Genomic DNA, 23,572 nt, shown 5'->3' on the forward strand with positions numbered 1-23,572 from the left:
GCCACTTCTGCCACTAACTCACTGTGTATCCTTGGGCAAGACATTCAGTCATGTGCCTCAGTTCCTCATCTGTCAAAAGAACAGAATAATCTCTGCTACCTTCCCAAGTTATGCTGGGAATCAAATGAAATGATAACATTAAACTTCTTTGGGGAATTGAAAGCACTCTCCAGACATGAAGGATTTTTTTTTTTTGCATGGGGACCTGCTGTAGCTCCCAAAAAGGGGAAAGAGCAGGGAAATGGGGAAAATTGAGATAAAGAATGTTGGGAGCATGACAGGAGAGACTGCTCACCTCTTTGGCAGGTGGAATTAGGTTGGGAATTGGGTGAGATATGGAACACCAAAAAGATATGGAAGAGATCTATGTCAGGTAAATACCTTTCTTTTCCTCTTCCTCTTTAGCTGCTTAGTTGGTCAAATGCTCAGATAGACACTTAGCAACAAAGAGACCTATGGGAACTAAGAAAGTTCACCAAGAGAACAGCTCCCACTGTCAGATTCAGTTGTCGTTGGACCTCTCTTGTCCTAGTAAGGAACCAGTTGGCGTAAACCTGCTCGGGCTAATGCTTGCAAACAGCTGGCTGGCTGGGCAGGGAATCAGATGGATTGATAATAGACATATTTCCCTAACAACCAAGATCTCAGCCCAGCTTTGGATGCCAGGTTGAACCACTGAAGAAGGGAGGCTTCCATGCCGTACCCACCCAAGGCTGTCCCATCCATCTGGGTACACAACAGTCCAGGGCCAGTAGGTGAGAAGAAGTACGGCACCTGGATCAGCAAAGCTTCTGACAAGTAAAAGCTCAGGCAGTAACGCTCTTCCCCTGAAAACCCAGGGCCACAGCCAAATTAGAGTCTGAGGATTCTCTGTCCAAGCGCTGGGTTGAATCCAAGTGCCAGGGAAAGTGGGCAGGCAAGGGAGTTAAATTGGCAGTGGGTGTTCTGACCTCATGCCTGGCATCAAAGGTAGCATCACTAACTTCTGGAAGCCAGGGCAGTTTTTCTCATTGACGGGATGATGGAATCAGGCTCAGAGCTAGCCTGTAAGAGAGGCAACATGTCACAGGGGAAGGAACGCTACATCTCAGGTGGTGAAACTTGGTTCAAATTTGACTCTGCTCCTCATTAGCCATATGACATAGCAAATCCCTTAACTTCTCTTTGCCTCAGTTTCCTCACCTATAAAAGGAAGGGGCTTTATCTACCACATGAACTCTAAGATACCTTCATGTTCTAAATTGAGATTTCACCATGGCTAGAGGGCTGCGCTTGGAGTCAAGCAAGACCTGAGTGTGACCCTTGCCTCAGACACTTAATTACCTGTGTGAAATGGCAGGTCACCTAACATCCCTGTGCCTATGCATCTATCCAAGGAGGGGGTTGGACCTGGCCTCTAAGGTCCCTTCTAGCTCCAAATCTATGATCCTATGACCCCCTCACCTAGTGTCCCAGTATTGGGGACTTTTTTGGGTATCTATGCCATATGATATACCCAAAGGCCAAGAATCCAGTCCTGGCTCAACCATTAACATGCTGTGTGACCCTGAGTGAATCACTTCTCTTTCCTGTGCCTCATTTTCCTCCATCTCTAGAATGGACATAATCCCTACCAGGCCTCCTTTACAAGGTAGCCATGGGGGCCAAATGAGATAATGCATGTAAATTGTCAAGTGTGAATTGTCAAGTGATAGCTAAATGTCCCAGTGGATAGGGTGCTGGACTTGGTATCAGGAAGCTCTGAGTTCAAATCCTGCCTCAGACTCTTAACTAGCTGTGTGACCTTGAGCAAGTCACTCCACCTCTGTCTGCCTCAGTTTCCTCATCTGCAGAATGAGGTAACTGAACTCAATGCCCTCTAGGGTCTCTTCCAGCTCTACCGCTATGATCCCAGGACCCATAAAGTTTTACTCTTAGCATCTGAATGCCCTCCACCCAAGGGATGCTGGCAGATTGGCCACTTCCTCCTTTAAGATACAGGCTCCTCTCCACCCCCTCTCTCCCAAGAAAAGGAGGAAGAGACCTATTTCAACAAGGAGCATGATACTTGTGCCGTTACGAGCATCTACCCAGGTAGTATTAGGTAACTGAGAACCTCCAATGCTGTATCCTTCACAGACATGCATGTTTCTTAGCCTGAGTGATGCCCTAAGGCAGCATGGCATGTCCCATGGACCTGAAGTCAGGAAGATCAGGGTTCAAAGGCTGTCAATGAAAGTGGACAAGTCACTTAACTTCTCCCAGATTCAGTTTCCTCATCTGTAAAATGGGGATAAAAATAGCAGCTATCTCATAGGATTATTGGAAGGCTCAAATGAATTAATTTATGCAAACCTAAAAGAGCTATGTAAATATAATCTATTATTATTATTGATCCCATCAACATCCCCTGGCCCACACAAAAAAAAAAATGGTGGGGGAGGGGTCAAAAGGAGGATTCTCTCCAGTGAAATCAATCAGAGGAAATCCTCACCCACTGTATAAGACCCCCACTTCTCACCTCATAAGTTCTTTGCCTCTGAAACTGGATGCATGAGTGAAAAAAACCCACTTATTAAGCATTTACTATGTGCCTAGCACTGGGAATCCCAATAGTTCCTACTCTGCTTTGAGGGGTCTTTCCTTATGAGCAGTGTTCCTTCTCCCCCTAACCTAGCCCATGACTTTGGTCACACCTACTTCCTTAGCACGACCTTCATAAGATGCTCGGTACACCTCCAACTTTTCTCTGATTCCTCCCTCACCTCTCCTCCCACCCACCAACTCCTCCCCAACCTTCCCCTCCCCCCTCCTTCCCTTTCAGTCCCATTCTTTTCCAGTGTGGGGGAGGGAAGCTGGACTTTGGACTGTAAAATTCCAAACTGCTTTGGATCAAGGGACAGGGGGCAGTGATGGAGAGAGGGAGGTGGCCTGCGAACAATGGGGGAGGAAGAGAGCAGGTGTCCAGAGGGTGCTCACAATTCAGCCCCTGCTCCCTGTCCTGTGCCCTCTTCCATGCCCACTGCCTCAAGTCCTGCCCATATTTTTCTTTGTAGGCAACTGGAGTTATTTTGGCTGGGGGGAGCAGCAGAGTAAGTACTCAGCCGGCGATTTGTCCAGTGTGAGGGGGCGGAGTGGGGGCATATGGCTCCCCGGATAATGTTCCCCCTCCCTTCCCCACCCTACCCCTGGAGAGAGCCGTGAGGAGCCTGGGGACAGTCAGCCCGGCACATCCCTGCCTTTCCCCTGTCCCTTCACCCCCTCACTCTCCAGTCTCTGGTTGGCCTCCCCTGGTGCTGGCAGGAGAGGTGTCCTTATGTTACCTGATAAGCAGAGGAAGAGTATGGGAATTTGGGGCTAATCTTGGAGCCCGTGCAAGGCATCAGCCTGATAATGAGGGCTACAATTTGGGACTGGATGGGACTAGATGCCCACAAATACCACCTTAGGGACCTTCAGGACCTCCACCTCTGCCCAAATCTCTCTCCCTACCCTCTGCCCCCATGTCCAATCCCATATCTCTTTCCTTACCTGTCACCTACTCCCTTGTTGATTCTCTCCTCCCCCTTCCTTCTCTCCCCCTTCCTCTCATGGGGGAGAGGGATGAGTGTAACTCTGGACAAGTCTTCTCTCTGAGCCTCAGTTTCCCTATCTGTAAAATGAAAGAGTTGGACTAGAATAATATTCTAGTCAAACTAGATCATCTAGTCACTAGATGATCCCTAAGATCTTTCCGAGCTCTACTGTTACACTATTTTGTGAAAAGGGTCCAGAGGTGAAGCTAAAGATGGTGGCAGGGCTGTGGTGGTGGTTATTAGAAATCCTCAGTTACCTCTCAGTTCTGGAGGGATGGATGGGGATCTAGGTGGACATTATTCCAGTGGTCCTATGCCCTGAACTTCTGCCCATGCTGTGCCCTCAAACCCCTCACCCCAACAATTCCCTACATCTTCTCCTCCTGCTTCCAACAGAACATTCCAGCCAGTGGGTCAGTGTTGCTATACCTCTGAAGGAGTATCACCAAGGGGTGATAGGTGAGCCCCAGGCTGAGGAGGCAACCTTGACATTGTACCATGGATTGGACCTGGCCACCCCAGAGAGCACTTGTAGCCTCAGCACCATTGGGGATAGCTGGTTCTGGAAAAGAGTAAGGCAGGTGGAGCTACCATGCCACTTATGTCTCCTCAAGGCCCACTTGAGGCCTGGTAAACCAGTCCTCCTTACTTCCTTCTCCAGGCCTACTTAAGCCCTGGGTATATTTCTGTTGACCACAGGTCTGCAGGTGCCTCTGCCTCCCATATGATGCCCTGATATCCTGTGTCCTGTCTCCTCCCTTCTTCCTCTCTCCAGCTTGGGCCATCCATTTTCTATGGACTGTGTTCCAAACTTCTACACTTCCCATTTGCCATCATGGATCTCTCTATCACCTCTCTTTTATTCCTTTCTCTTTGCCCCTTGTTTTACTCAAAGCCCATCCGGCTCCATTCCTCAAGCACCACGAAGGCCCAGCTGAGCGTCTCTTCCTCCCTTCCAACCTTCCTTTCACGTTCTCTCCCATATAAGGAGTCACATGGCACATCCCATGTTAAAGAAAACTCCTTTGACTTGCATGAGATATTTAATCTTACTCTGTGTAGGGACAGAGGGGAGGAAAGCAGCTGGCATTGGGGATACCCTAGGTCTTGGGGGGAGTACCCCTAAATTCACAATCACTTTTTTGATCAAAGGCATTTTGGTGCCACACATAGTCCCTGGAGGGGAGGAGGTTGGGTTGTCTATTGGGGACAACCCTCCAGCCCACCTCCCAGCCCTTCATCCTTTTCCTTTCTGCATTCCTCCCTCCCAATTGGGGGACTTTTCCAGATGAAGACCCAGACAGCGCCGTGGATGACCGGGACAGCGATTACCGTAGCGAGACCAGTAACAGCATCCCACCGCCCTACTACACCACGTCCCAGCCAAATGCCTCTGTCCACCAGTATTCAGTCCGACCTCCTCCACTGGGCTCCCGAGATTCCCGGGATTCTTACAGTGATTCTATGAGGAGCTATGAAGACTACTCAGAAGCACCTCCAGTCAGGTACCTGGGTAGGGACTTGAAGAGGAGAAGGGGTGGCATGAGGAAGGACAGGCAGGAATGGAAGGAAAGAGACTGTCTAGTCCAATTCCTCTTTCATAGATGAAGGAACTCAGACTCAGCAAGGGGCAATGAACTTCCTTAAGATCACCCAGTTAGTATTGGAAGTAAACCCCAGATCTGACTTGTAGGCCAGCATTCTCTGTGAGACAAGTCTGCCTCCTGCTATATTGTTGAATGGAAGAGTAAGGTGCAGGGAAGAGGAGAAGGAGGAGGTGGATGGAGCTTGGGCTCTAAAGAGGAAATGGACCCTGCTTCTGGGCACAGGGTAAGGTCTAAGAGTTTTGATCTTCTGGAAAACTCTAGTCCAGAGGTTCCTAACCTTTTTATTTCATCATGGATCCCTTTGACAATCTGATGAAGCCTATGGATTTATCAGAATGATGTTTTAAAATGCATTAAATAATTACAAAAAATTATTGGAAAGTAATTATGACAAAAACAAGTTCATGACCCCTAAGGTTAAGGACCACTGTCTACTCTAGCAAGGAGTTGCCTCACTCACAGGTGCAGGATCACTGCAATGAGCATACTGCCTTGCACAGAGTTGGTGTTTAATCCAAAACAGGTTGGATTTTCAAAATTGAATTAAGTTGTCATCAGGACCAGGCAAGTTAAAGGGGCTGTTCTTGGTTGGCCCAAAGATGATACTGAAACATGGGCAAATAACCCAAATGTGTGGGGCCCTGAAAACGGGTTGTTATCTTGGGACATTCATGAGCCCAGTGTAGGCAAGGGGGAAGAGCTTAGCCCTCCTGCCACATGGCACCCAGCTGAGCTGATCCCAGGGTAACTCCACCCATTGACATTTGCCCTCCCCTCCCCCGGGGGAGCCTTAGCTAAATACTCCTCCCCTACCTGCTGACCATGTTCCTCCTCCCCTTTCCCCACTCCCTGGCAGACGCTTCAGTAGCGTCGATCCAACCACTCGGGGCCACAGCGACTCGGAGGCTGGCTGGGGCCGGCCAACCCGCCACCATTATTCCCTTGAGAACAGGCCATCCTTAGACCTGTCAGATAGGTGGGTCCTTTCCCTGTTGTGAGCCTCATGCCCAGTCCAGTGCTGTGGTCTGCTCCTCGTGGGCTGGGGCAGGCCGATACCGTTGGCCAATCACTCCTGGTCCATATAACTCCCTCTTGGGTGAGTGGGAGGGCACATTTTCCAGGTATCAGCAGAATGAATGGCATTTTAAGCAGATCTTTCTTCCTTGGCCCCTTCCCAAGGAGGCCCTGTCTCCTGTCTTCATGGGGAGCCCCTCCCAGTCCCCTTCATCCTTTTTCAAGAAAGAATGTCTCATAAAGTTGTAGCTCCCATAGTGAGAAAGCAGGCCATCTGGTCCAGCCCCCAAACCTTAAGGAAGGTGAGGTATTATTGAACCCATTTTACAGATGAGGCAGCAGAGACCCAGAGAGTTTAAGTGGTTTGGATAAAGTCATCTACCTGATGGGTAGTGGTGACTGTGGTTGGGTAGAAGAGGGAAGTTAGCACCTCATTCGTAATGTAGCGTGGTCTCCTTCCCACTTATCCGTATCGATGATGATGCTACTAATCTATATCGAGGCCGTTTCCCATGTTGTCTCCCATTGGAGCCACACACAGCCCCAGGAAGGGGAGCAGATTACAGGCTATTGTCCTTTCGCAGAGGGAGGAAACCCAGGCTCAGAGACTAGAAATATCTTACTTAGTCAAGGTTATACCTTCATTCAGTTACAGAGTTAGGACTAGAACTCAGGTGTTTCAGCTCCTGGCCCAGAACCTTAGTAACCACAGGGGCAGAATGTCTGAGTGAGAAATAGTTCTTGGGGGCTTTCTGAGCCAGCCAGACGTATCCACGGATGTGGTATCGGCCTCCCCCACACTGCCCCTGTCCTTGTCTGCATGGTGCGCTTTTCTGTCCCTTTGGGGGCCTCTTCTTCTTGTCCTTTGGGTTTGTCTACCTGTCTCTGTTTTGGATGTGTTTGCTGTGAGGGTAAGGGAGGAAGAAGGGAGGATGGGGTGGGGGGACTCAAGGTGGGTAGAAGGAAGAAAGATATTGGATATGGTCTTAATCTAAGATGGTATGGTGAACAGTTGGCCACTGATCTGTGGGACCTCCAGGGAAGGGAGATGGAGAGGGCAAAGGAATTCTGGGGAACAAAGACATAGAAATAAATTTGGGGGCAAAATGGCAGATGAGGGTAAGCAAATACCCATACCCACCTAGACTCTAGAGGGAGTCAGCACTGTCCACTTTAATACTTTCCACATACTTAGCCAGATTTTTAGAGAAAGTGCTCTTTTCCTTTAGAATAGTGGGTCCTTAGTCATATTGATGGAGAATGAGGCCTAGGGACAGATGCCAGTAGCCTTATGTCCTGGACTGAACTCCCTGGGCTGTAGGGTTGGCATCCAGGACATTTCTGCTCCGATGAGAGAGAAGGAAGTGGAATGGGGATAACTGTAGAGCTATCACCTTACATTATTTATATTGGGCTTTTATACTTCCCTGTGGAGAAGGGCACTTTTCCATATGGTTTCTCATTTATTCTTCACCAAAGCCCTGTAGAGCATGGACTATTCTTCTGGGGATACAGATTCAGAGAGGGGAAGCCTCACTCTATGTCCCACAGTTGGCCAGTGGCAGAGCTGGGGTGTTAATAAAGGGCTCTAGGCTCCCAGGCCTGACACTTTTCTACCATCTGCTAGTGTTCCAACCTTTTCTGACTTTGGGTTAGATGAGTACTTACCCTTAGGATGAATAACCCATCCCACTGAAGGCCATCTGGTGCTCAAGACTGGAAGGAAAGGGCACAGGCACTTCTGAATTGGAGACAACTGTACTTTTAACATCCATCTATATCTCCTCTCTCCTCACTCCCAACCCTGCCACCCATATAGCCCAACCGGTAGCAGCCACTACGCCTCCTCAGGGGAACTGAGCCAGGGCAGCTCCCAACTGAGTGAGGACTTTGATCCAGATGACCAGAGCTTGCAGGGCTCCGAAATAGAGGAAGAGAGGGACCGAGACTCTTATCACTCCTGCCATAGCTCGGTGAGCTACCATAAAGACTCCCCCCATTGGGATCAGAATGAGGAGGAGGAAGAGGAAGAAGAGGACTTGGAAGAGGACTTGGAAGAGGAAGACCTGGAAGAAGACTTGGAGGAAGACCTGGAGGATGAAGAGATGAGGCAGGGAGGCTACAGTGAGAATGAGGAAGAATACTCCAAGGAGGACAGCTACCTACCAGCTGTACCCACCTCCTCAGAAAGGGAGGAAAAGGTCTCTCCAGTGTCTGCCGAAGGCCCTGAAGTGACCAAGATGCCTCCAGAGCCAGCAGGAGCTGAGGAGGTGCCAGGGGGAGAGCGGGTACCTGAGTCAGAACCTCCGAAGCTGGAAGAGAGGTAAAGGAAGCATGATGCACAGGCAGCCATGGGAGGGTAGGGGAAGAGGAACAAGAGACAAGCAGGCTCAGAGTCTAGTCCTGGGCTCTAGGCCACACAGAGTACTGGGCGAAATAGTTATAGACCCAGAAAACAACCAGGGAGGCCCAAGATGCCTGGCTTCTCTACTCATTGCCTGTCTCTCTCCAGATGGGAGCATGAGGTCTGGCCCCCACCTCACCAGGGAACCAGGGAACCCCAAGCTGCTCCTCAAACAGACAGTAATATTGATGCATGGGAATCACTAGAGATCCAGACACTGGGGACCCAGGGGGGAACCTAAACGCTGGCCCTGGGGTGGGGCCGGTCTCAGTTACAGGGCTCGGGAAGATGAAGAGGGGCAAGACTCCATGTCCAGAGCCAAGGCCAACTGGCTACGAGTATTCAACAAAGTCCGAATGCAGCTCCAGGAGGTGAGTATGCCCTGTGAGGGGACCTGCCTCGCTAGGCAGAGACCAAGAACATCCGTGTCACAAGCCAGGAGGGGGTCTAGATTGGCTTGGGAAGTTCCCAGGTTTGTAGGACTAGATGTGGGGATTTAAGATTTGGGGTTAGGGTAGAGGTTAGGATTAATATCAGGGTTAGGGTTGGGTTCAAGATTGAGGTTATGATCAAGGTCAAGGTTGGCCTTGCAATCCAAGTTATGCTCAGGATTAAGGTTTAAATTAGGCTTGGTTTTAGGATTAGTGCCAAGCATTGAGTTGGGTTTATGATCAGGGTTGGGGTTATTGGGCAACTAGGTAGTGCAGTGGATAGAGTGATGGGCCTACAGTCAGGAAGACTCATCTTCCTGCGTTCAAATTTGGCTTCAGACACTTACTAGCTAGGTGACCCTGGGCAAGTCACTTAACCCTGTTTGCCTTAGTTTCCTTTTCTGTAAAATGAGCTGGAGACGGAAATGGCAAACCACTCCAGTATCTTTGCCAAGAAAACCCTAAATGGGGTCATGAAGAGTTGGACACAACTGAAACTACTGAACAACGTTGGGCTTAGCATTGAGGTCAGAGTTAGAATTTGGATAAGGATCAGGGTTAGATCTGGGATTAGGATAGAATTCATGATCGGGGTCAAGGTTGAGTCAGCATCGCATCTGAGAGGAAGGTCATCGTCATGACCAGGATTAAGGTGAAGGTCATCTGTCAGATAATGGTGAAGACTAATGTCAGAGTTAAGAACCATGGGTGGGCACATTTAGCGTGGGAGTCAGGAGTAGATTGGCAGGCAGGACTGGGTTCTGGGATGGGAGCCAGAGGGGAGGAAGGAACTGGTCTGGGTAGCTGAGAGAGTCTCAGGTTGGGCTGCATTTAATCAAAGCTCAGCTGGGCAGGGGTGGGGATTGTGCCTCTGTTCGCCCCTTGCTCCCTCCATTGTCTCCACTGAATCTCTTGTCCTCCCGTTGCCTGGCTCTAGCCACCCTCCCTCACCTCCATCAGCCATCATTTCTTTTTTGTTTGCCTTTGGCTGCCCTTCGGGTCCTCTCATGCTTTTCAGTTGCTCATCACCATCACTGCCCTCATGCCCTGTGAGCACCACTGGCACAGGTAGGTGTGTCCCCTCCCTCAGGGTCCCCAATGGACACCAGAGCAGGAGGGGGAAGAAGGCACAGTCCAGGAGATGGGCAGGGATCCCAAGAAAGCAGTTGGTCTCTCTCCTCTGCCCTGTTCTCATGCCCTTAGCATCTCTTTAGTGCCTGGCATAGCTTGCTAGGCTCCAGAATGGGATGTTTTGGTTTCAACTCAGAGATGCAGGGGAGACAAATTAATGTTTTGTCAAGATACATGAAACACTGAGATCCCTCCACTCTCATCCAGGCAGTGGGTGGGGAAACCTGCTCCAATTAAAACCTCTAAAATAACAGCCATCTTTCATCATTTCTATGGCATTTCCTCAAGGCAGACTGCTGTGAAAGTATCACCCCCATTTGACAGTCGAGTTCACTGTGATTTAGAATGGACAAGTGAATGACTTGTCCAAAGTCACATTGAGATAATGACTGAGTCGGGACAGAAGTTGTCCTATTTATAATCTGCCTTGTTTCCCAAGGGTCTCAGGAATAGGATGGACCTGGGGTTGGTTCAGACCCTCCTGTCCCATTGCCAGTGGACACCCCTTCCCCACCCATTAACACTCATTAATACATTAACATTAACCCTCTGCCTCATCCCAGGAATCCTTGACACTAAGGTCAGACTGGATAGATGAAAGCTAAGAGATTGGATTGATGGCCAGGAAGTCTTGAGGGGGAGGGATCAGGGCAGCAGGGACATTCCTCTCAAACCTCAGGCTACCGAGCTATAAGAAGGAGGCTGAGCTCCAGGGTCTTGGAGGGACTATGGGGGCTTTGCTCCCCTTAGGAGGCCCAGGCTAGGAGAAGAGCCAGGATCCTGGAGGTTCACAGAAATCCCCCCAGGGTGTCCATCTGTGAGTTGGAGGGGGGTGGAAGGGATGGTGACTGCCCTTTGGATAGAATGTCACAGAGTTGTGATTGTCCCTCAGGCTCGAGGAGAAGGAGAGATGTCTAACTCACTCTGGTTCAAAGGAGGGTAAGTAGCTAAACACAGGCCCCTCAAGCCCAAATTTCTCCCTCCCCTTCCCTGGGCACTGCCTAGAATGAGCTTCCTACTTTGGGAGGGCAGATCGAGGACTCAGGTTTGTAGGTACATTTGGGTGTTTAGAGATCCCAGAAGTGAAAGAGCATTGTGCCCTCATGCCTTGGAAGTTTGAGGTACCAAGGTAGGCCCCTAGGGTATTGTAAGGGGGCCCACAGGCATGAGCAGTGCCCAGGGGGATTCTTTGCTGTCTCTCTCCCAGACCTGGCGGTGGTCTCATCATCATAGACAGCATGCCTGACATTCGAAAAAGAAAGCCGATTCCCCTTGTGAGCGACCTGGTGAGTAAGCAGCATGCCCTTCTCTCCTAGTCCTGACCTGTCTCCAGAGCTGGTCCAAGGGGTCCACTGGGACTGTCTCCCTTTATTTTCCTGGAGCCCAATGCTACATCACATTTAACTCCTAGTAGTATCATGTCTCTGTCTCTTTTTTCTTGGTCCTTTTTTCCTTCTCCCCCATCCATAATAATAATAGCAACAACAATAATAATAATATCCAGCCTTGGACACTTCCTGACTGTGTGACTCTGGGAAAGCCACTTAACTTCACTGGGCCTCAGTTTCCTCATCTGCAAAAAGGACATCATAACAACACCTGCCTCACAGGGCTATTGTGTTGCTTTGTTACTCTCAGAGTGCTACATAAATGCTAGCTATTAGTATCCTCATTTTATTTCCTTGTTGAGGGAACCGAGGCTTAGAGATGTTGCTTGTGACTTTCATCAGGGTCATAGAACACAAACAATGTGGAGAATATATCCAAAAAAATGGCAACTGGTGATAGAAAGGGCTTCAAGATCACACCCTCTGATAATCAGTTGAAGGAACTGGGAATGTTTAGCTTGGAGAAGAGAAGGCTATAGGGAATGATAGTTTTGTTCAAACATTTGAAGGGCTGACATTTGGCAGAGAGATTAGGTTTGTTCAGATTGAGCATGTAGTAGGTGCTTACTAAATGTTTGTGACTTAACTACCTAAGGATATCTTTTCTTTGTCTAGTCAAATGACAAGTATTTCATAAGCACCTACTGTGTTCTAGACACTCTGATAAGTGTTGGAGACACAAAGAAAGGGGGGAAGGGACCAGTCCCTGCTCACAAAGAGCTCACAGTCTAATGAGGGGCAGGGGGAAGGAACAAGGAGCAAATGACTATTTGGGATGGGCATGGGCCCTGTCTACCAGGAAGCTCCCTCTTTCCCTCTCCATTCACTCTCAATCTGGCTCTTGATTCTCCTTTCCTGCCCTCTTCCTTCCCCTAAATGCTTCCTCAGTTCCATATCTGTAGCATCCAGTCCCATGACTTGGCCAACTGGTGCATATTTCCCATTGAGTACATTCCCAGAAAACCCTTGGGGGAATTTCTGGCTTCGGGAAGGGGAGGAGCAACTATTCTAACTCCCAGCGTATACCTCGGTGTAATGGAAGCAGAGTCGTGGTGAGCTAAGGCTTCCTGTTCTGACTATTCTGAACCTTCCCAACATCTCCCAGGAATGTGGCCAGAGATTCTGCCTTGTTGCTTCCTGGACTTTCCAGCATAAGTGCCCAGAGGTAGCATGGAGTGACGGAAAGAGCTGGATTAGGGCCCAGATCTCATCTGTGTTACTGTGCACTGCTATGGGCCTCAGTTTCCTCATGCCCTCATATAGGGCTTGGATTTCCTGATCTCCAAGGTCTCTTCCAGCTCTCCATCTATGATCCTATGACTGGCCTGCCATCCCCCATCCATCCCTGGCTACTGCTTATTCCCTAAAATTAACAGCATACAATCTCCACGTTAAAAATTTGAAGCAATAGCCAATCTCCTCCCTGCCCCCACCCCATTAAAGAGTTCCTTCTTTCTTCCTATAGAACATGGAAAGGCCACCCTGGAAAGGGCCTTAGAGCTCCTCTTCATTTTACAAAGGAGGAAACTGAAGCCTGGAGAGGATCCCTATTCCCTACCCCCAGACCACATCATACCAGCCAGGGCTATTCCTGGGCTGGGAGGAACAAAAGGGTGGAATCAGGCACTTTCCCATCTGACCCTGCCAAGGCCTCACTCCTTCCCTTTCTCTTCTCAGATGGGTCTGACATAAGTACCAGCTTCCCAGAGCACCCTTCCCATCCTGGGCCTGATACCCTTCACTCCTTACCACCTTGTACCATTGTAGTGCTTGTGACAGGTGGGAGTCACAACCTGCTTCTGTAGCCCAGGGAGGGGTAGGATTCTGGTGACTGGGCCCTTCCTTATCCTTAAGGTTGCCAGCCAAATGTGGGCCTTACTCCCATAGCATTTCCAAAGAAAACATTTGAGAGCAGGGCTTTCACAGACCTGGGCAGATAAATATGTCTGAAGGGGGTATGGTGTAAGTGTGTGTGTGTGTGTGTGTGTGTGTGTGTGTGTGTGTGTGTGTGTGTGTGTGTAAGGGAATGGTGGGTGTGGGGAAAGGCTCTCTGAAGCTAACACCATTCATTTCCTTTTCTCCTGCTGCCTGGATATTCAGGCGATGGTAAGTGACCACCATAGTTTCCTTCCCAACAATCCTACCCTCAAACACTCTCAATAGCCCTTCCTGCCTCTCCTACCTCCTGCTTACTGTCCCTAGGACACTTTAATATCCCAAAGAGCTTGTGTCCCACTATTGTCCTAGGAAACTAACCTTCCCACAGATGTGGGATGGCTAGGGGGTTCATGCCACAGCTATCAGTCGACAAGTGGGGGAGGTGCAAGAGGCAGTTAGCTCCTTCACCATGGTCCATGATACCAATGTGTGACCAGTGATTTCAAATGAAGACTGATGGTTCTGATTCTGTGGCTGGTGGTTTCATTCCATGGCTGGTGATGCTAACAATCATCATGATCAGGGATTCTGGTCCATAGCTGATTTCTTCCACCTTTGGCTTTCCTCTTTTAGTCCCTGGTCCAGTCCCGGAAGGCTGGGATCACCTCTGCACTGGCCTCCAGCACCTTAAACAATGAAGAGCTAGTAAGTGGGCATGGGTAGCGGGATGGTGGAGGAGAAGGGGCCCCCATTGGGAGCCTATGGATCTGGGCTTTTGCCAACAGATGCTCTGGCCTTGAGGATGGGAAAAAGCAAAATATAAGGTAATCCCCAAGTCAACAAGCATTTATAAGCACCTACTATGTGCCAGGCACTGTGCTAAGCTCTTCAGAAACAGAGAAAGGCAAAAGACAGTCCCTGCTCTTGAGCAGCTCATTAATGGTGGAGGCAACATGTAAACAAACAGGACATATGTAGAATAAACTGAAGATAATCTGAGAGAGAAATCACTAGTCTTAAAGGCCTCCTGCTGAAGTCTGGATTTTAGCCAGAAGCCAGGAAAACTAGGGGGCTGCGATAGAAGTTGAGAGAGTTTCTGGCAAGGGGATAGCCAATAAAAATGCCTGGAGTCCAGAAAATGAATGTTTGTGCAAGGAACAGCAAAGACGCCAATGTCTCTGAATTATAGGAAGGGGCCAAGTTATAAAGGGATTTAATGTCCAAAAAAAATTATGTTTGATCCAGGAGGTAATAAGGAGCCACTGCAGCTTACTGAATAAGAGTTAGAGACAGGAGGAAGGTGGTGTGACATGGTCAGACCTATGCTTTAGGAAGATCTCTGATGGCTGAGAGGAGGATACACAGGAATAAGGAGAGACTCAAGTCAAGGAGAATATCCAGAAGGCTACAAAAGTCCAGGTATAAGGTGATGAGGGCTTGCACCCTCAGGGTATTGGCAGAGTCAGAGGAAAGAAGGAGAGACGTTAAGAAGGCTGAAATGGTAGGACTTGGAATCTGACTGGATAGAGGAGTGGGCTAGGGGAGAGAGAGAGAGTAAGGAGTAAAGGATAACAGGTTTTAAGTATGAGTAACTGGGGAAACTTAGAAAGAAGGGACAGGATTGGGGAAGGGGGATAATGAGCTCAGTTTCTGATGGCTCAGTGTTGAGTTTAATGTCTATGGGACATCCTATTCAACAATCCTTCCTGACAACTCCCCTGACCAGCACCTATTTTTCAATGTTGCTCCTTACCAGGGACCAGGGTCTTCTTTGTAGGCATGAAAGGTGCAGGCTACAGGCAGGTGTAGACTCTCGGAGACTGGTGTCCCTGGCTTTTTTTTTTTTTTACTGCACAGTTTCTCAAAAGTGGTCCGCCTTTTTTGAGTCTTCTAGGAGAAGGAAAGAGGTGCCACAGTCAATTAAAAGGCATTTATTAAGTGCCTATGTGTGCCAGACACTGTACTAACTTCCAGCACAAAGAAGGGCAAAAAACAGTCCCTGCCCTCTAGGAGCTTATATCTTAATGGGGGAGATAGCGTTTAAACAACTATGTACAAATAAGCTTATACACAGGGTACATTGGAGATTATCTGAGAGGTAAAGGCACCAGCAATGGGGGGTGGAGCAGACTGGCAAACTTAATCAATGCATCTCTCTTAAGTACCCCCAATGGGCCAAACTCTGTTCTCTGCTGTCCTCGGAGCTCCAGAGACTGAGTAGGAAGCAAGACTCAGACCAGCAAAAAGACAGGAAACAAACAGAAGTTCCCATGAGCCAAACAGATCCTCAGAACTGGAGAATTTAGAGAGGGACTCTTGTGGACTGGGATAGATGGGGAGGGTTCCCTGGAGGAAGCAGGAATCCAGCTGGGCTTGAAAGGAGAATAAGAAATGGGCACAGAGGAAGAAGGGTCAAGGTGCTTGTTAGAAGTTAAAGGAAGTGTCGGAAGCGGACCAGGATGGTGAAGGGCCTGGAGACTATATGGTTATGAGGCTCTGCTGAAGGAACCAGGGATATCTAGCTTGGAGAATAAGAATTGGTTGGGGGGGAGGGAGAGTGGCAGGGGACATGAGCTCTCTTTTCAAGGATAACCAGCAGGTGTCCAACTATTTGAAAAAGAAGAGGGATTAGCCATGTTCTGCTTGGCCCCAGAGGTCAGGATTAGAAGTAAGGGGTGGGAGGAGGGGAGGAGTCAAAGAAAGGCAGATTTCTGGCACTAGGAGGAACTGGACAATGGGCCAAAGCAGGGGGACAATGAGCTTGCTGTCAGTGGGAGTCTTCAAGGGAAGGAGGGGTGAACCTTACAAGGAGATGACTTCTAAGGTCCTTTCCAGTTTTCAGGTTGTGATTCTGTGTTTGCCAGTATAAGAGGAGGGGTGTAGATGAAAGGGATGCTCTGTTGGTCCGGGCCCCTGCCATCAGATTCCCCTCTCTCTGTCTCTGTCTTCCTCTCTCTCCAGAAAAACCATGTTTACAAGAAGACGCTTCAAGCCTTAATCTACCCCATTTCCTGCACAACCCCCCACAACTTCGAGGTGTGGACGGCCACCACACCCACCTACTGCTATGAGTGTGAGGGGCTTCTGTGGGGCATTGCTCGGCAGGGCATGAGATGCACTGAGTGCGGGGTCAAGTGTCACGAGAAGTGCCAGGACTTACTCAATGCTGACTGCCTGCAGCGTAAGGACAGACCCAATGGGGACCATCTTGGGTGCACTCTCCCTAGGCCTTTTCTTCCCTCCCCTCTGGGGCACGAGGAGGCATTTTTCTGCCTCTCTCATCGTCTGTCTTCCCCTAAGCTGACTTAGGTCAACTCAGACACCAGCAGTGCCGACTCTCTTTATATCTTTCTTCCTGGATTTCAGCACCAGCTCCCCAGGTCCTACAAGGGACTTTGAGCCCAAATCCATAATCATCTCAGCTATTGGCATGGGCAGGCCTAGCATATGGCATACCAGACTCATGTTCAAATCTGCCTCACATTTGGTGGATTCCAGTGGCTATGGGGACCTGGGTATCCTAGGGCAGTGTAGGAGAAAGCAGGGATGTCAATAGCCAGGGCTCAACAGAAAATGGAGTAAGTGTGGAAGTGACCATTAGCTATGTGCAAGGTGAGGGATCTGGCTCAGTCAGGGGATGGGGAGAATGGGGATTCAGTAAAGAGAATGAAAAGCTCTGAGGGGAATGGGAATTCATTGGGCAAAGTGATGGGTGATCACTGGGTAAATGGAGGCTGCAGAGGCAGTGTGATACAATGAGAAAGAGTACTGGATTTGGAGTTCAAGTTTGGGTTCAAATCTTGGCTCTGCCACTGACTCCCTGTATGAATTTAGGCAAACCTCAGTTTTCTCATCAGCAGAATGACAGAGTAGAGCTAGATGGACCCTGAGGTCCCTTCTAGCTCTTAATTTTATCTGAGTTAAAGGGGGAGGGACGTCTGGAGGAAGGTGGGGAAACAGTGATGATGATTGGGGAGGGAATTGGGATTTAGTAAAGGGATTGGAGGATCAGTGAAAGGGACAGATGCTCAGTGAGGGTTTAACAGCCTAATGTCCAAGAGTTCTTTTGCTGCTACTCCAGGAGCTGCAGAGAAGAGCTCCAAGCATGGGGCAGAGGACCGCACACAGAATATCATCATGGTGCTTAAGGACCGCATGAAGATCCGGGAGCGGAACAAGCCTGAGATCTTTGAGCTGATCCAGGAGATCTTTGCGGTCTCCAAGACAACACATACACAGCAGATGAAGGCTGTGAAACAGAGTGTCCTGGATGGGACATCCAAGTGGTCGGCTAAGATCAGTATCACTGGTGAGGTCCACCTGGGTGCTGGGATGTATGACCCCAGAGGCATGGCAGTGGGGTGGGTGCCTGAGGGTAGGCCCAGTTTATGGTGTATAGTAGGCAGTGGTGGCATCTATACCCTTCACTAGTATCTCTTCTCAAATGGTTTTCCACCTCGCTATACCTACCCCAGGCCCTCTCTGGAATCACCAGGCTCCAAGCCACTTCCCAAGAAAAAGTTTTCTTTTGGGTCCCTGGGAACATCTCCTTGGCCCTCTAGTGATGTCCTTAGCACCCGCCTCTTAGTGGTTTTTTGTCTAAGCCAAGGTCCAGAGGCAACTTACACAGTGCTTAGGATAATGCCTAGCACATAGTAGATACTTAATAAATTATTAATTTGCTATTGACTTACTCCTTTGGATGCCCTGGGAAATGTCCATGCCACCCTGTGTCCTCAGCGTCCCCCTAGCACCATCTTATGCTTTCGGTATTACTTAGGGCCATCTTGCATTCCCAACACGCCACCAGTAGCACTTTGGGCATCTTGTCCCTAGGGTTGCCTTGTTTAGTTCAGTTCTATAGAGGCTTACAAGCATGTATGGGTATATGTACAGGTGATATGTGTGCAAGATTATGGTTTGTGTATTTGTGTCTGTATCTGATCATGTAATATATGTACATGTGAACACATGTTCTGGTATACATATGCACGTGTGTATGTATTATGCAAGTGTGCTAGTATACACACCCCTGAATCATGTACGTGTATGCTTACATTTGTGTGTGCACGTGTAATCTGATCTGGCGCATGCATTTGCATGTGCTCACACATGTGTTTGTATATGCATGTGTGTGTTCCAGTGGTCTGTGCCCAGGGCCTTCAGGCAAAGGATAAAACCGGCTCCAGTGACCCCTATGTTACTGTCCAGGTCGGCAAGACGAAGAAACGAACTAAAACCATCTATGGCAATCTCAACCCTGTGTGGGAAGAGAACTTCCATTTGTAAGTGCCCTCACCTGGGGGTCTCCCAATGCTCAGGGAGGACCCACCTGGCCCTGAAATCCCTTCTGGCAAGGAGGTTCAGTCCCCCTCCTTTCCCTCCTTCTCTCAGATCCCCCCTGGCACTGATGGCTGGGGCATGAACAGTTTCCCCTTCCCTCCATCTACCCCACAGTGAGTGCCATAACTCTTCAGACCGCATCAAGGTGCGTGTCTGGGATGAAGATGATGACATCAAGTCTCGAGTGAAACAAAGGTTCAAGCGAGAGTCAGATGACTTCCTAGGCCAGACCATCATTGAAGTCCGAACTCTGAGCGGCGAGATGGATGTCTGGTACAACCTAGGTGAGCACCCACAGAGCTGCTCCTGCTATGTTTGGACTTGGCGGGGAGAGGTGCAATGCTTTGCTGGGGGAAATCTCTGGTCTGAAGAAGAGACAAGACTTTTTCTTCAGGAAGTCTCCAGTCAGAGGAGAAAACATTTGGATAGGTCCTAATTATAGAAGGGAGACTAGAAAAGAATACATACACATATATGTATGTGTATATGTGTGTGTGTATATGTGTGTATGTGTGTGTGTGTGTGTGTGTGTGTGTGTGTATAATCCTTGCCCTTGGGTCTTCAATCTGATTGGAAGGATTTAAATGCCATCAAAAGCCAGGAATCATCTGGTTCTTTCTCCTGTTTCCTAATCCATAATCCTATCCCTAAGCCATACATAGGGCTAGGTTGTCTGCCTCATGATGAAAGCCTCCCAGGTCTCTCTTCACTGATCAGATCACTTTGGGGACACTTTCTGACCTTCTGTCTCTTTTTTCTTTGGTTCCCAGACAAGCGGACAGACAAGTCAGCCGTGTCTGGAGCCATCCGATTACATATCAGTGTGGAGATCAAGGGTGAGGAGAAGGTGGCACCATACCATGTCCAGTACACATGTCTCCATGAGGTGAGACCATCTCAGTGTCCTCATTCTCCCTCCAGGGTTTCTGGGCCCTGCCAGGTGTGCTTCAGGCCAATGCCACTGTCCTTGGACTGAAGTGCAGGTGGTCCTGTCCGCACGCCACCCTCTAAGTCTTATACCCCTCTCCTTAATCCCTGTGCCCCTTCCTGGTCTCAGTCCTGTCCCCTCTTATCAGTGATCTGATCTGTTTCCCCTCTTCCTCTTCAGAACCTGTTCCACTTTGTAACAGATGTGCAGAACAGTGGTGCAGTCCGGATCCCAGATGCAAAGGGTGATGATGCCTGGAAGGTCTATTATGATGAGACTGCCCAGGAAATTGTGGACGAATTTGCCATGCGCTATGGCGTTGAATCCATCTACCAAGCCATGACGTGAGACTAGCCATGGGGTAGAAGGGTGGGCTCTAGAAAGTGGGGGTAGGCAATAACTGCTTGGTATAGGAGTAGGTGGGAGGTGGGATGGATTCAAAACAGGAAGGAGAAGGGAGTTAGGCAGGCTGCTAGGATCAAACATCAGAGAGGATCAATTGGGAAACCTGGTATGATGAGAGTGGAGAAATGTGAGTCTGCATTAATCAGTCTTAAGTTCAGGATGGTATTGGGGAAGTGGTGGGTCACCAGTGGGGTTAAAGGTAGGAAGTCTGTTAGAAGACAGTTGGGCAGAACTTGAGTGGACAAGGATGTGGCCACGGGAAGGAGAACCAATCAGGAAAACATACTGGGAAGTGGAGGAGGGGAGGAAATAGCAAGTTTGGGATTTAGCAAAACAATGTCACTTAATGAGCAAGGAGAAAGAAGAACACAGAGAGATGGACAAAGAGAGACAGACAAAGGGAGGGGAAGAACAGATGAGACAGTGAGAAAGGCAGAGAGACAGACAAGCTGAGCAAGACAGAAATCGAGGAGGGAGATAGAGAGACTTTTTTAAAAAATCTGTTAAGTGGAAGTTATTTCTCAAGTCATAGGGAAAACTCCACATAATTTCAAAGATGTTTCAAAATGATTAGTTTTTATATTTTTGACACATTTCATTCTTTTTAAAATTTGATTTTATTATTTTTCTAACAGGCATTCATTCAAATGTCTCTCCCACTCCCCCACTGAACAATTTCTTAAAACCCTTATAACAAACATGCATAGTCAGAAAAACAAATTTTCCCGTTGGCCATGTCAAAAAAATGTATGTCTCATTCTGCATTTGAAAAAAGCATCCTTAATACTCAGAGACAGAAACAGAGACACAGATTCAAGAGAGGAGGAGAAACATATAGAGACTATGACAGAGAGAAACAGACAATATAAAATTAACAGAAAGGATACATAGAGAAAGACAGAAAACAAACTGATAAAGTGAGACAGGAAACGGAAGAAAGGAGGGGAGGGAAGGAAGGAAGGAGGAAGGAGGGAGGGAAGGAGGGAAGGAGGGAAGGGGGGAAGGAGGGAAGGGGGGAAGGAAGGAAGGAAGGAAGGAAGGAAGGAAGGAAGGAAGGAAGGAAGGAAGGAAGGAAGGAAGGAAGGAAGGGAGGGAGGGAGAGAGGAAGGAAAGAAGGGAAGGAGGGAGGAAGGAAAGAAGGGAAGGAGGGAGGAAGGAAAGAAGGAAATGAGGGACATATATTCCTCAGAGAAACCTTTTGTAGGGAGACATTTAAAATGACATAAAGCTATGGCTGAAGTCAAATCTGAATCCTCCTCATTGCAAGCCTTCCTGGAGGCAAGGAGGACAGGAGCTCAGTTCCCTGACTGGAGGGATGAGATGGCCCCTCTACAGAGCCCCCTGCTGACTTCTCTGCTTTGTCCCTCCCTTCCCCAGACACTTTGCCTGCCTCTCCTCTAAGTACATGTGCCCTGGAGTACCTGCTGTCATGAGCACCCTGTTAGCCAACATTAATGCCTACTACGCCCACACCACAGCCTCAACCAATGTCTCTGCTTCTGACCGATTTGCTGCCTCCAACTTTGGGGTCAGTACCCAGCCTCCTGGGCCTATTAGAGGGAGCCTCTTACCTCTGCCCTTTGCCCCATCCAACCAGATGGACACTCCCTGCCAGGACTGAAACAGAACTGGCCAAATTCCCTGTACTCCTTAATGACTGTGGGAAGAGATGCCAAATCAGTTTCTTACTATCCTGGAGTTCCCAGTAAAACTCTGCATTGAGATGTCAAGCCTAGAGACACCTGACCGTGCCCACAGCCCAGAGGAAACTGTTGAATGGTACAGGCTCCCTCTGGAAGAGCTTGTTCCTGAAGTCCTAGGTCCTCTGCCTTCTCAACTGGGCCTTTGAATTTCTGTCTTCAGTGCCCCTAGGTCTTACCAGGTCTGGATTCTGTCAAGATGGGGCAGTAGGTGACAAGACCACCATTCCTGTCTGGCAATTGCTACTGTTTCATGCAGGGTTGGTCTTGTCCTGCTGGGGAACACAAGGGTAAAGAGCCATCTCTGATCCTCTCCTTCCACCCATGGGTAGGTGAGGCTGTACCTGCTACCACGGTAGGATAATCACTGGCATCTCTAATCTTCCCCTTCTTCCCTGCCCCATGCCCATTGTCTCCTCAGAAAGAGCGCTTTGTGAAACTCCTGGACCAGCTGCACAACTCCCTAAGAATTGACTTGTCCATGTACCGGGTAAGAGACTCATGTGTGTGCACATGTATGTAAAGCACATGCTACAATATGCATGTACAACTACAAATCACAACACGTACACATGTTCATGAGGAAACACATAACCTATGATGTAGGTGTGAGCATATGGAGCAATATGCCCATATGTGCCTTAGTGCATACTCAGGGAAGATGGCACCAACACACAAGCACACATGAAAATAAACATACTACAACATCTGTACTTGCACATGCCATGGTACATAAGTCAACTTGTACACACACATACAGGCATATATCTTAATGTGGATGGAAGCTGTGGATTTCCATGTGGAAAACCTATATATATAGTTGCATACCCTTTTCCCTGCCTCCACCCCAGGCCTCTCTTTAGTTCTTGGTAGGGCCCTTCCCTGGACTTCCCTATGCTGTGGAGGTCCCATATCTTCATATCCCCTTCCCCAGACTCAGAAAAGTTCCCCTTTGCCATCCCTTATTCTCCTCCCAGACTCCTACAATCCTCAACTCCTTGGAATCATCTCATGAGAACCCCTGTGGTTGGGAAGGGTTTGGGGGGTTTCTGTGATCTCTGGTAATCCATGTTCCCTCCCCCTTCAGAACAACTTCCCAGCAAGCAGCCCAGAGAGGCTTCAGGATCTCAAGTCTACTGTGGACCTGCTCACCAGCATCACCTTCTTCCGGATGAAGGTAACAGAGAGGTCCTGCCTGGGGTGTGGTTAGCAGTCTCCTGGAATCTCCCAGGGACTCCTGGCTACTAGGTTATTATCATTATTATTATTATTATTATTGTTGTTGTTGTTATATTTTTTTGCCTAGGGAGTAGCACCATGCCTCTCCACCGGAACATACCATACCACATCATCATGTGCCTATACCTCAGAACTGTGTTTCTTTCCCAATGACCTGGTTTCCACTAGACAATTGGCTCTCTCCTCTGGCATCACCCCTTTGAAACTAGAATCTATTGGCCAGTCAGGCTTTATTTCACACCTGTATCCCCTCCTACTGTTCCAACTTCAGCTTCTGAGATGAGGACAGATCATTTTCTAGCCTTGCCCACCTAGACGTATCTCTCACATAGGTCCAGGAGCTACAGAGCCCACCTCGTGCCAGCCAAGTGGTAAAAGACTGTGTGAAGGCCTGCCTCAATTCCACCTATGAGTACATCTTTAACAACTGCCATGAACTCTATAGTCGAGAATACCAGACTGACCCGGTAAGGAAGTGAGATGAGGAGGTGCTCCATGGGAAAGGGTGGCTAAGGATAGACCACGGTTCTTGTAAGATTAACCCTTAACA

The 23,572-nt window shown here is 48.8% G+C and overlaps 1 protein-coding gene across 7 annotated transcripts in view; it reads left to right on the forward strand.

Annotated features, from left to right (window-relative positions):
- UNC13A (unc-13 homolog A) overlaps positions 1 to 23,572 on the forward strand; it is a 91,242-nt gene that overhangs the window by 28,127 nt on the left and 39,543 nt on the right. For 2 of the 7 annotated variants that reach the window (XM_078154023.1, XM_020969408.2), the window contains exons 8-25: positions 3,036 to 3,071; positions 4,843 to 5,059; positions 6,018 to 6,137; positions 7,995 to 8,498; positions 8,851 to 8,950; positions 11,034 to 11,080; positions 11,349 to 11,427; positions 14,041 to 14,112; positions 16,369 to 16,588; positions 17,489 to 17,716; positions 18,551 to 18,692; positions 18,865 to 19,034; positions 19,521 to 19,636; positions 19,859 to 20,022; positions 21,461 to 21,611; positions 22,205 to 22,273; positions 22,871 to 22,960; positions 23,355 to 23,489. In XM_078154023.1, coding sequence (XP_078010149.1) covers positions 3,036 to 3,071; positions 4,843 to 5,059; positions 6,018 to 6,137; positions 7,995 to 8,498; positions 8,851 to 8,950; positions 11,034 to 11,080; positions 11,349 to 11,427; positions 14,041 to 14,112; positions 16,369 to 16,588; positions 17,489 to 17,716; positions 18,551 to 18,692; positions 18,865 to 19,034; positions 19,521 to 19,636; positions 19,859 to 20,022; positions 21,461 to 21,611; positions 22,205 to 22,273; positions 22,871 to 22,960; positions 23,355 to 23,489 — 2,660 coding nt within the window. Of the gene's footprint in view, positions 1 to 3,035; positions 3,072 to 3,956; positions 4,014 to 4,842; positions 5,060 to 6,017; positions 6,138 to 7,994; positions 8,499 to 8,850; positions 8,951 to 11,033; positions 11,081 to 11,348; positions 11,428 to 14,040; positions 14,113 to 16,368; positions 16,589 to 17,488; positions 17,717 to 18,550; positions 18,693 to 18,864; positions 19,035 to 19,520; positions 19,637 to 19,858; positions 20,023 to 21,460; positions 21,612 to 22,204; positions 22,274 to 22,870; positions 22,961 to 23,354; positions 23,490 to 23,572 lie in introns of those variants that run through there. The other 5 variants (XM_078154026.1, XM_078154027.1, XM_078154024.1 and 2 more) reach the window with 4 other exon arrangements.

The sequence above is a fragment of the Phascolarctos cinereus genome, unplaced genomic scaffold, assembly GCF_003287225.1.
Source record: "Phascolarctos cinereus isolate Bilbo 61053 unplaced genomic scaffold, phaCin_HiC Scaffold_4;HRSCAF=312, whole genome shotgun sequence".
Classification (NCBI taxonomy): domain Eukaryota; kingdom Metazoa; phylum Chordata; class Mammalia; order Diprotodontia; family Phascolarctidae; genus Phascolarctos; species Phascolarctos cinereus.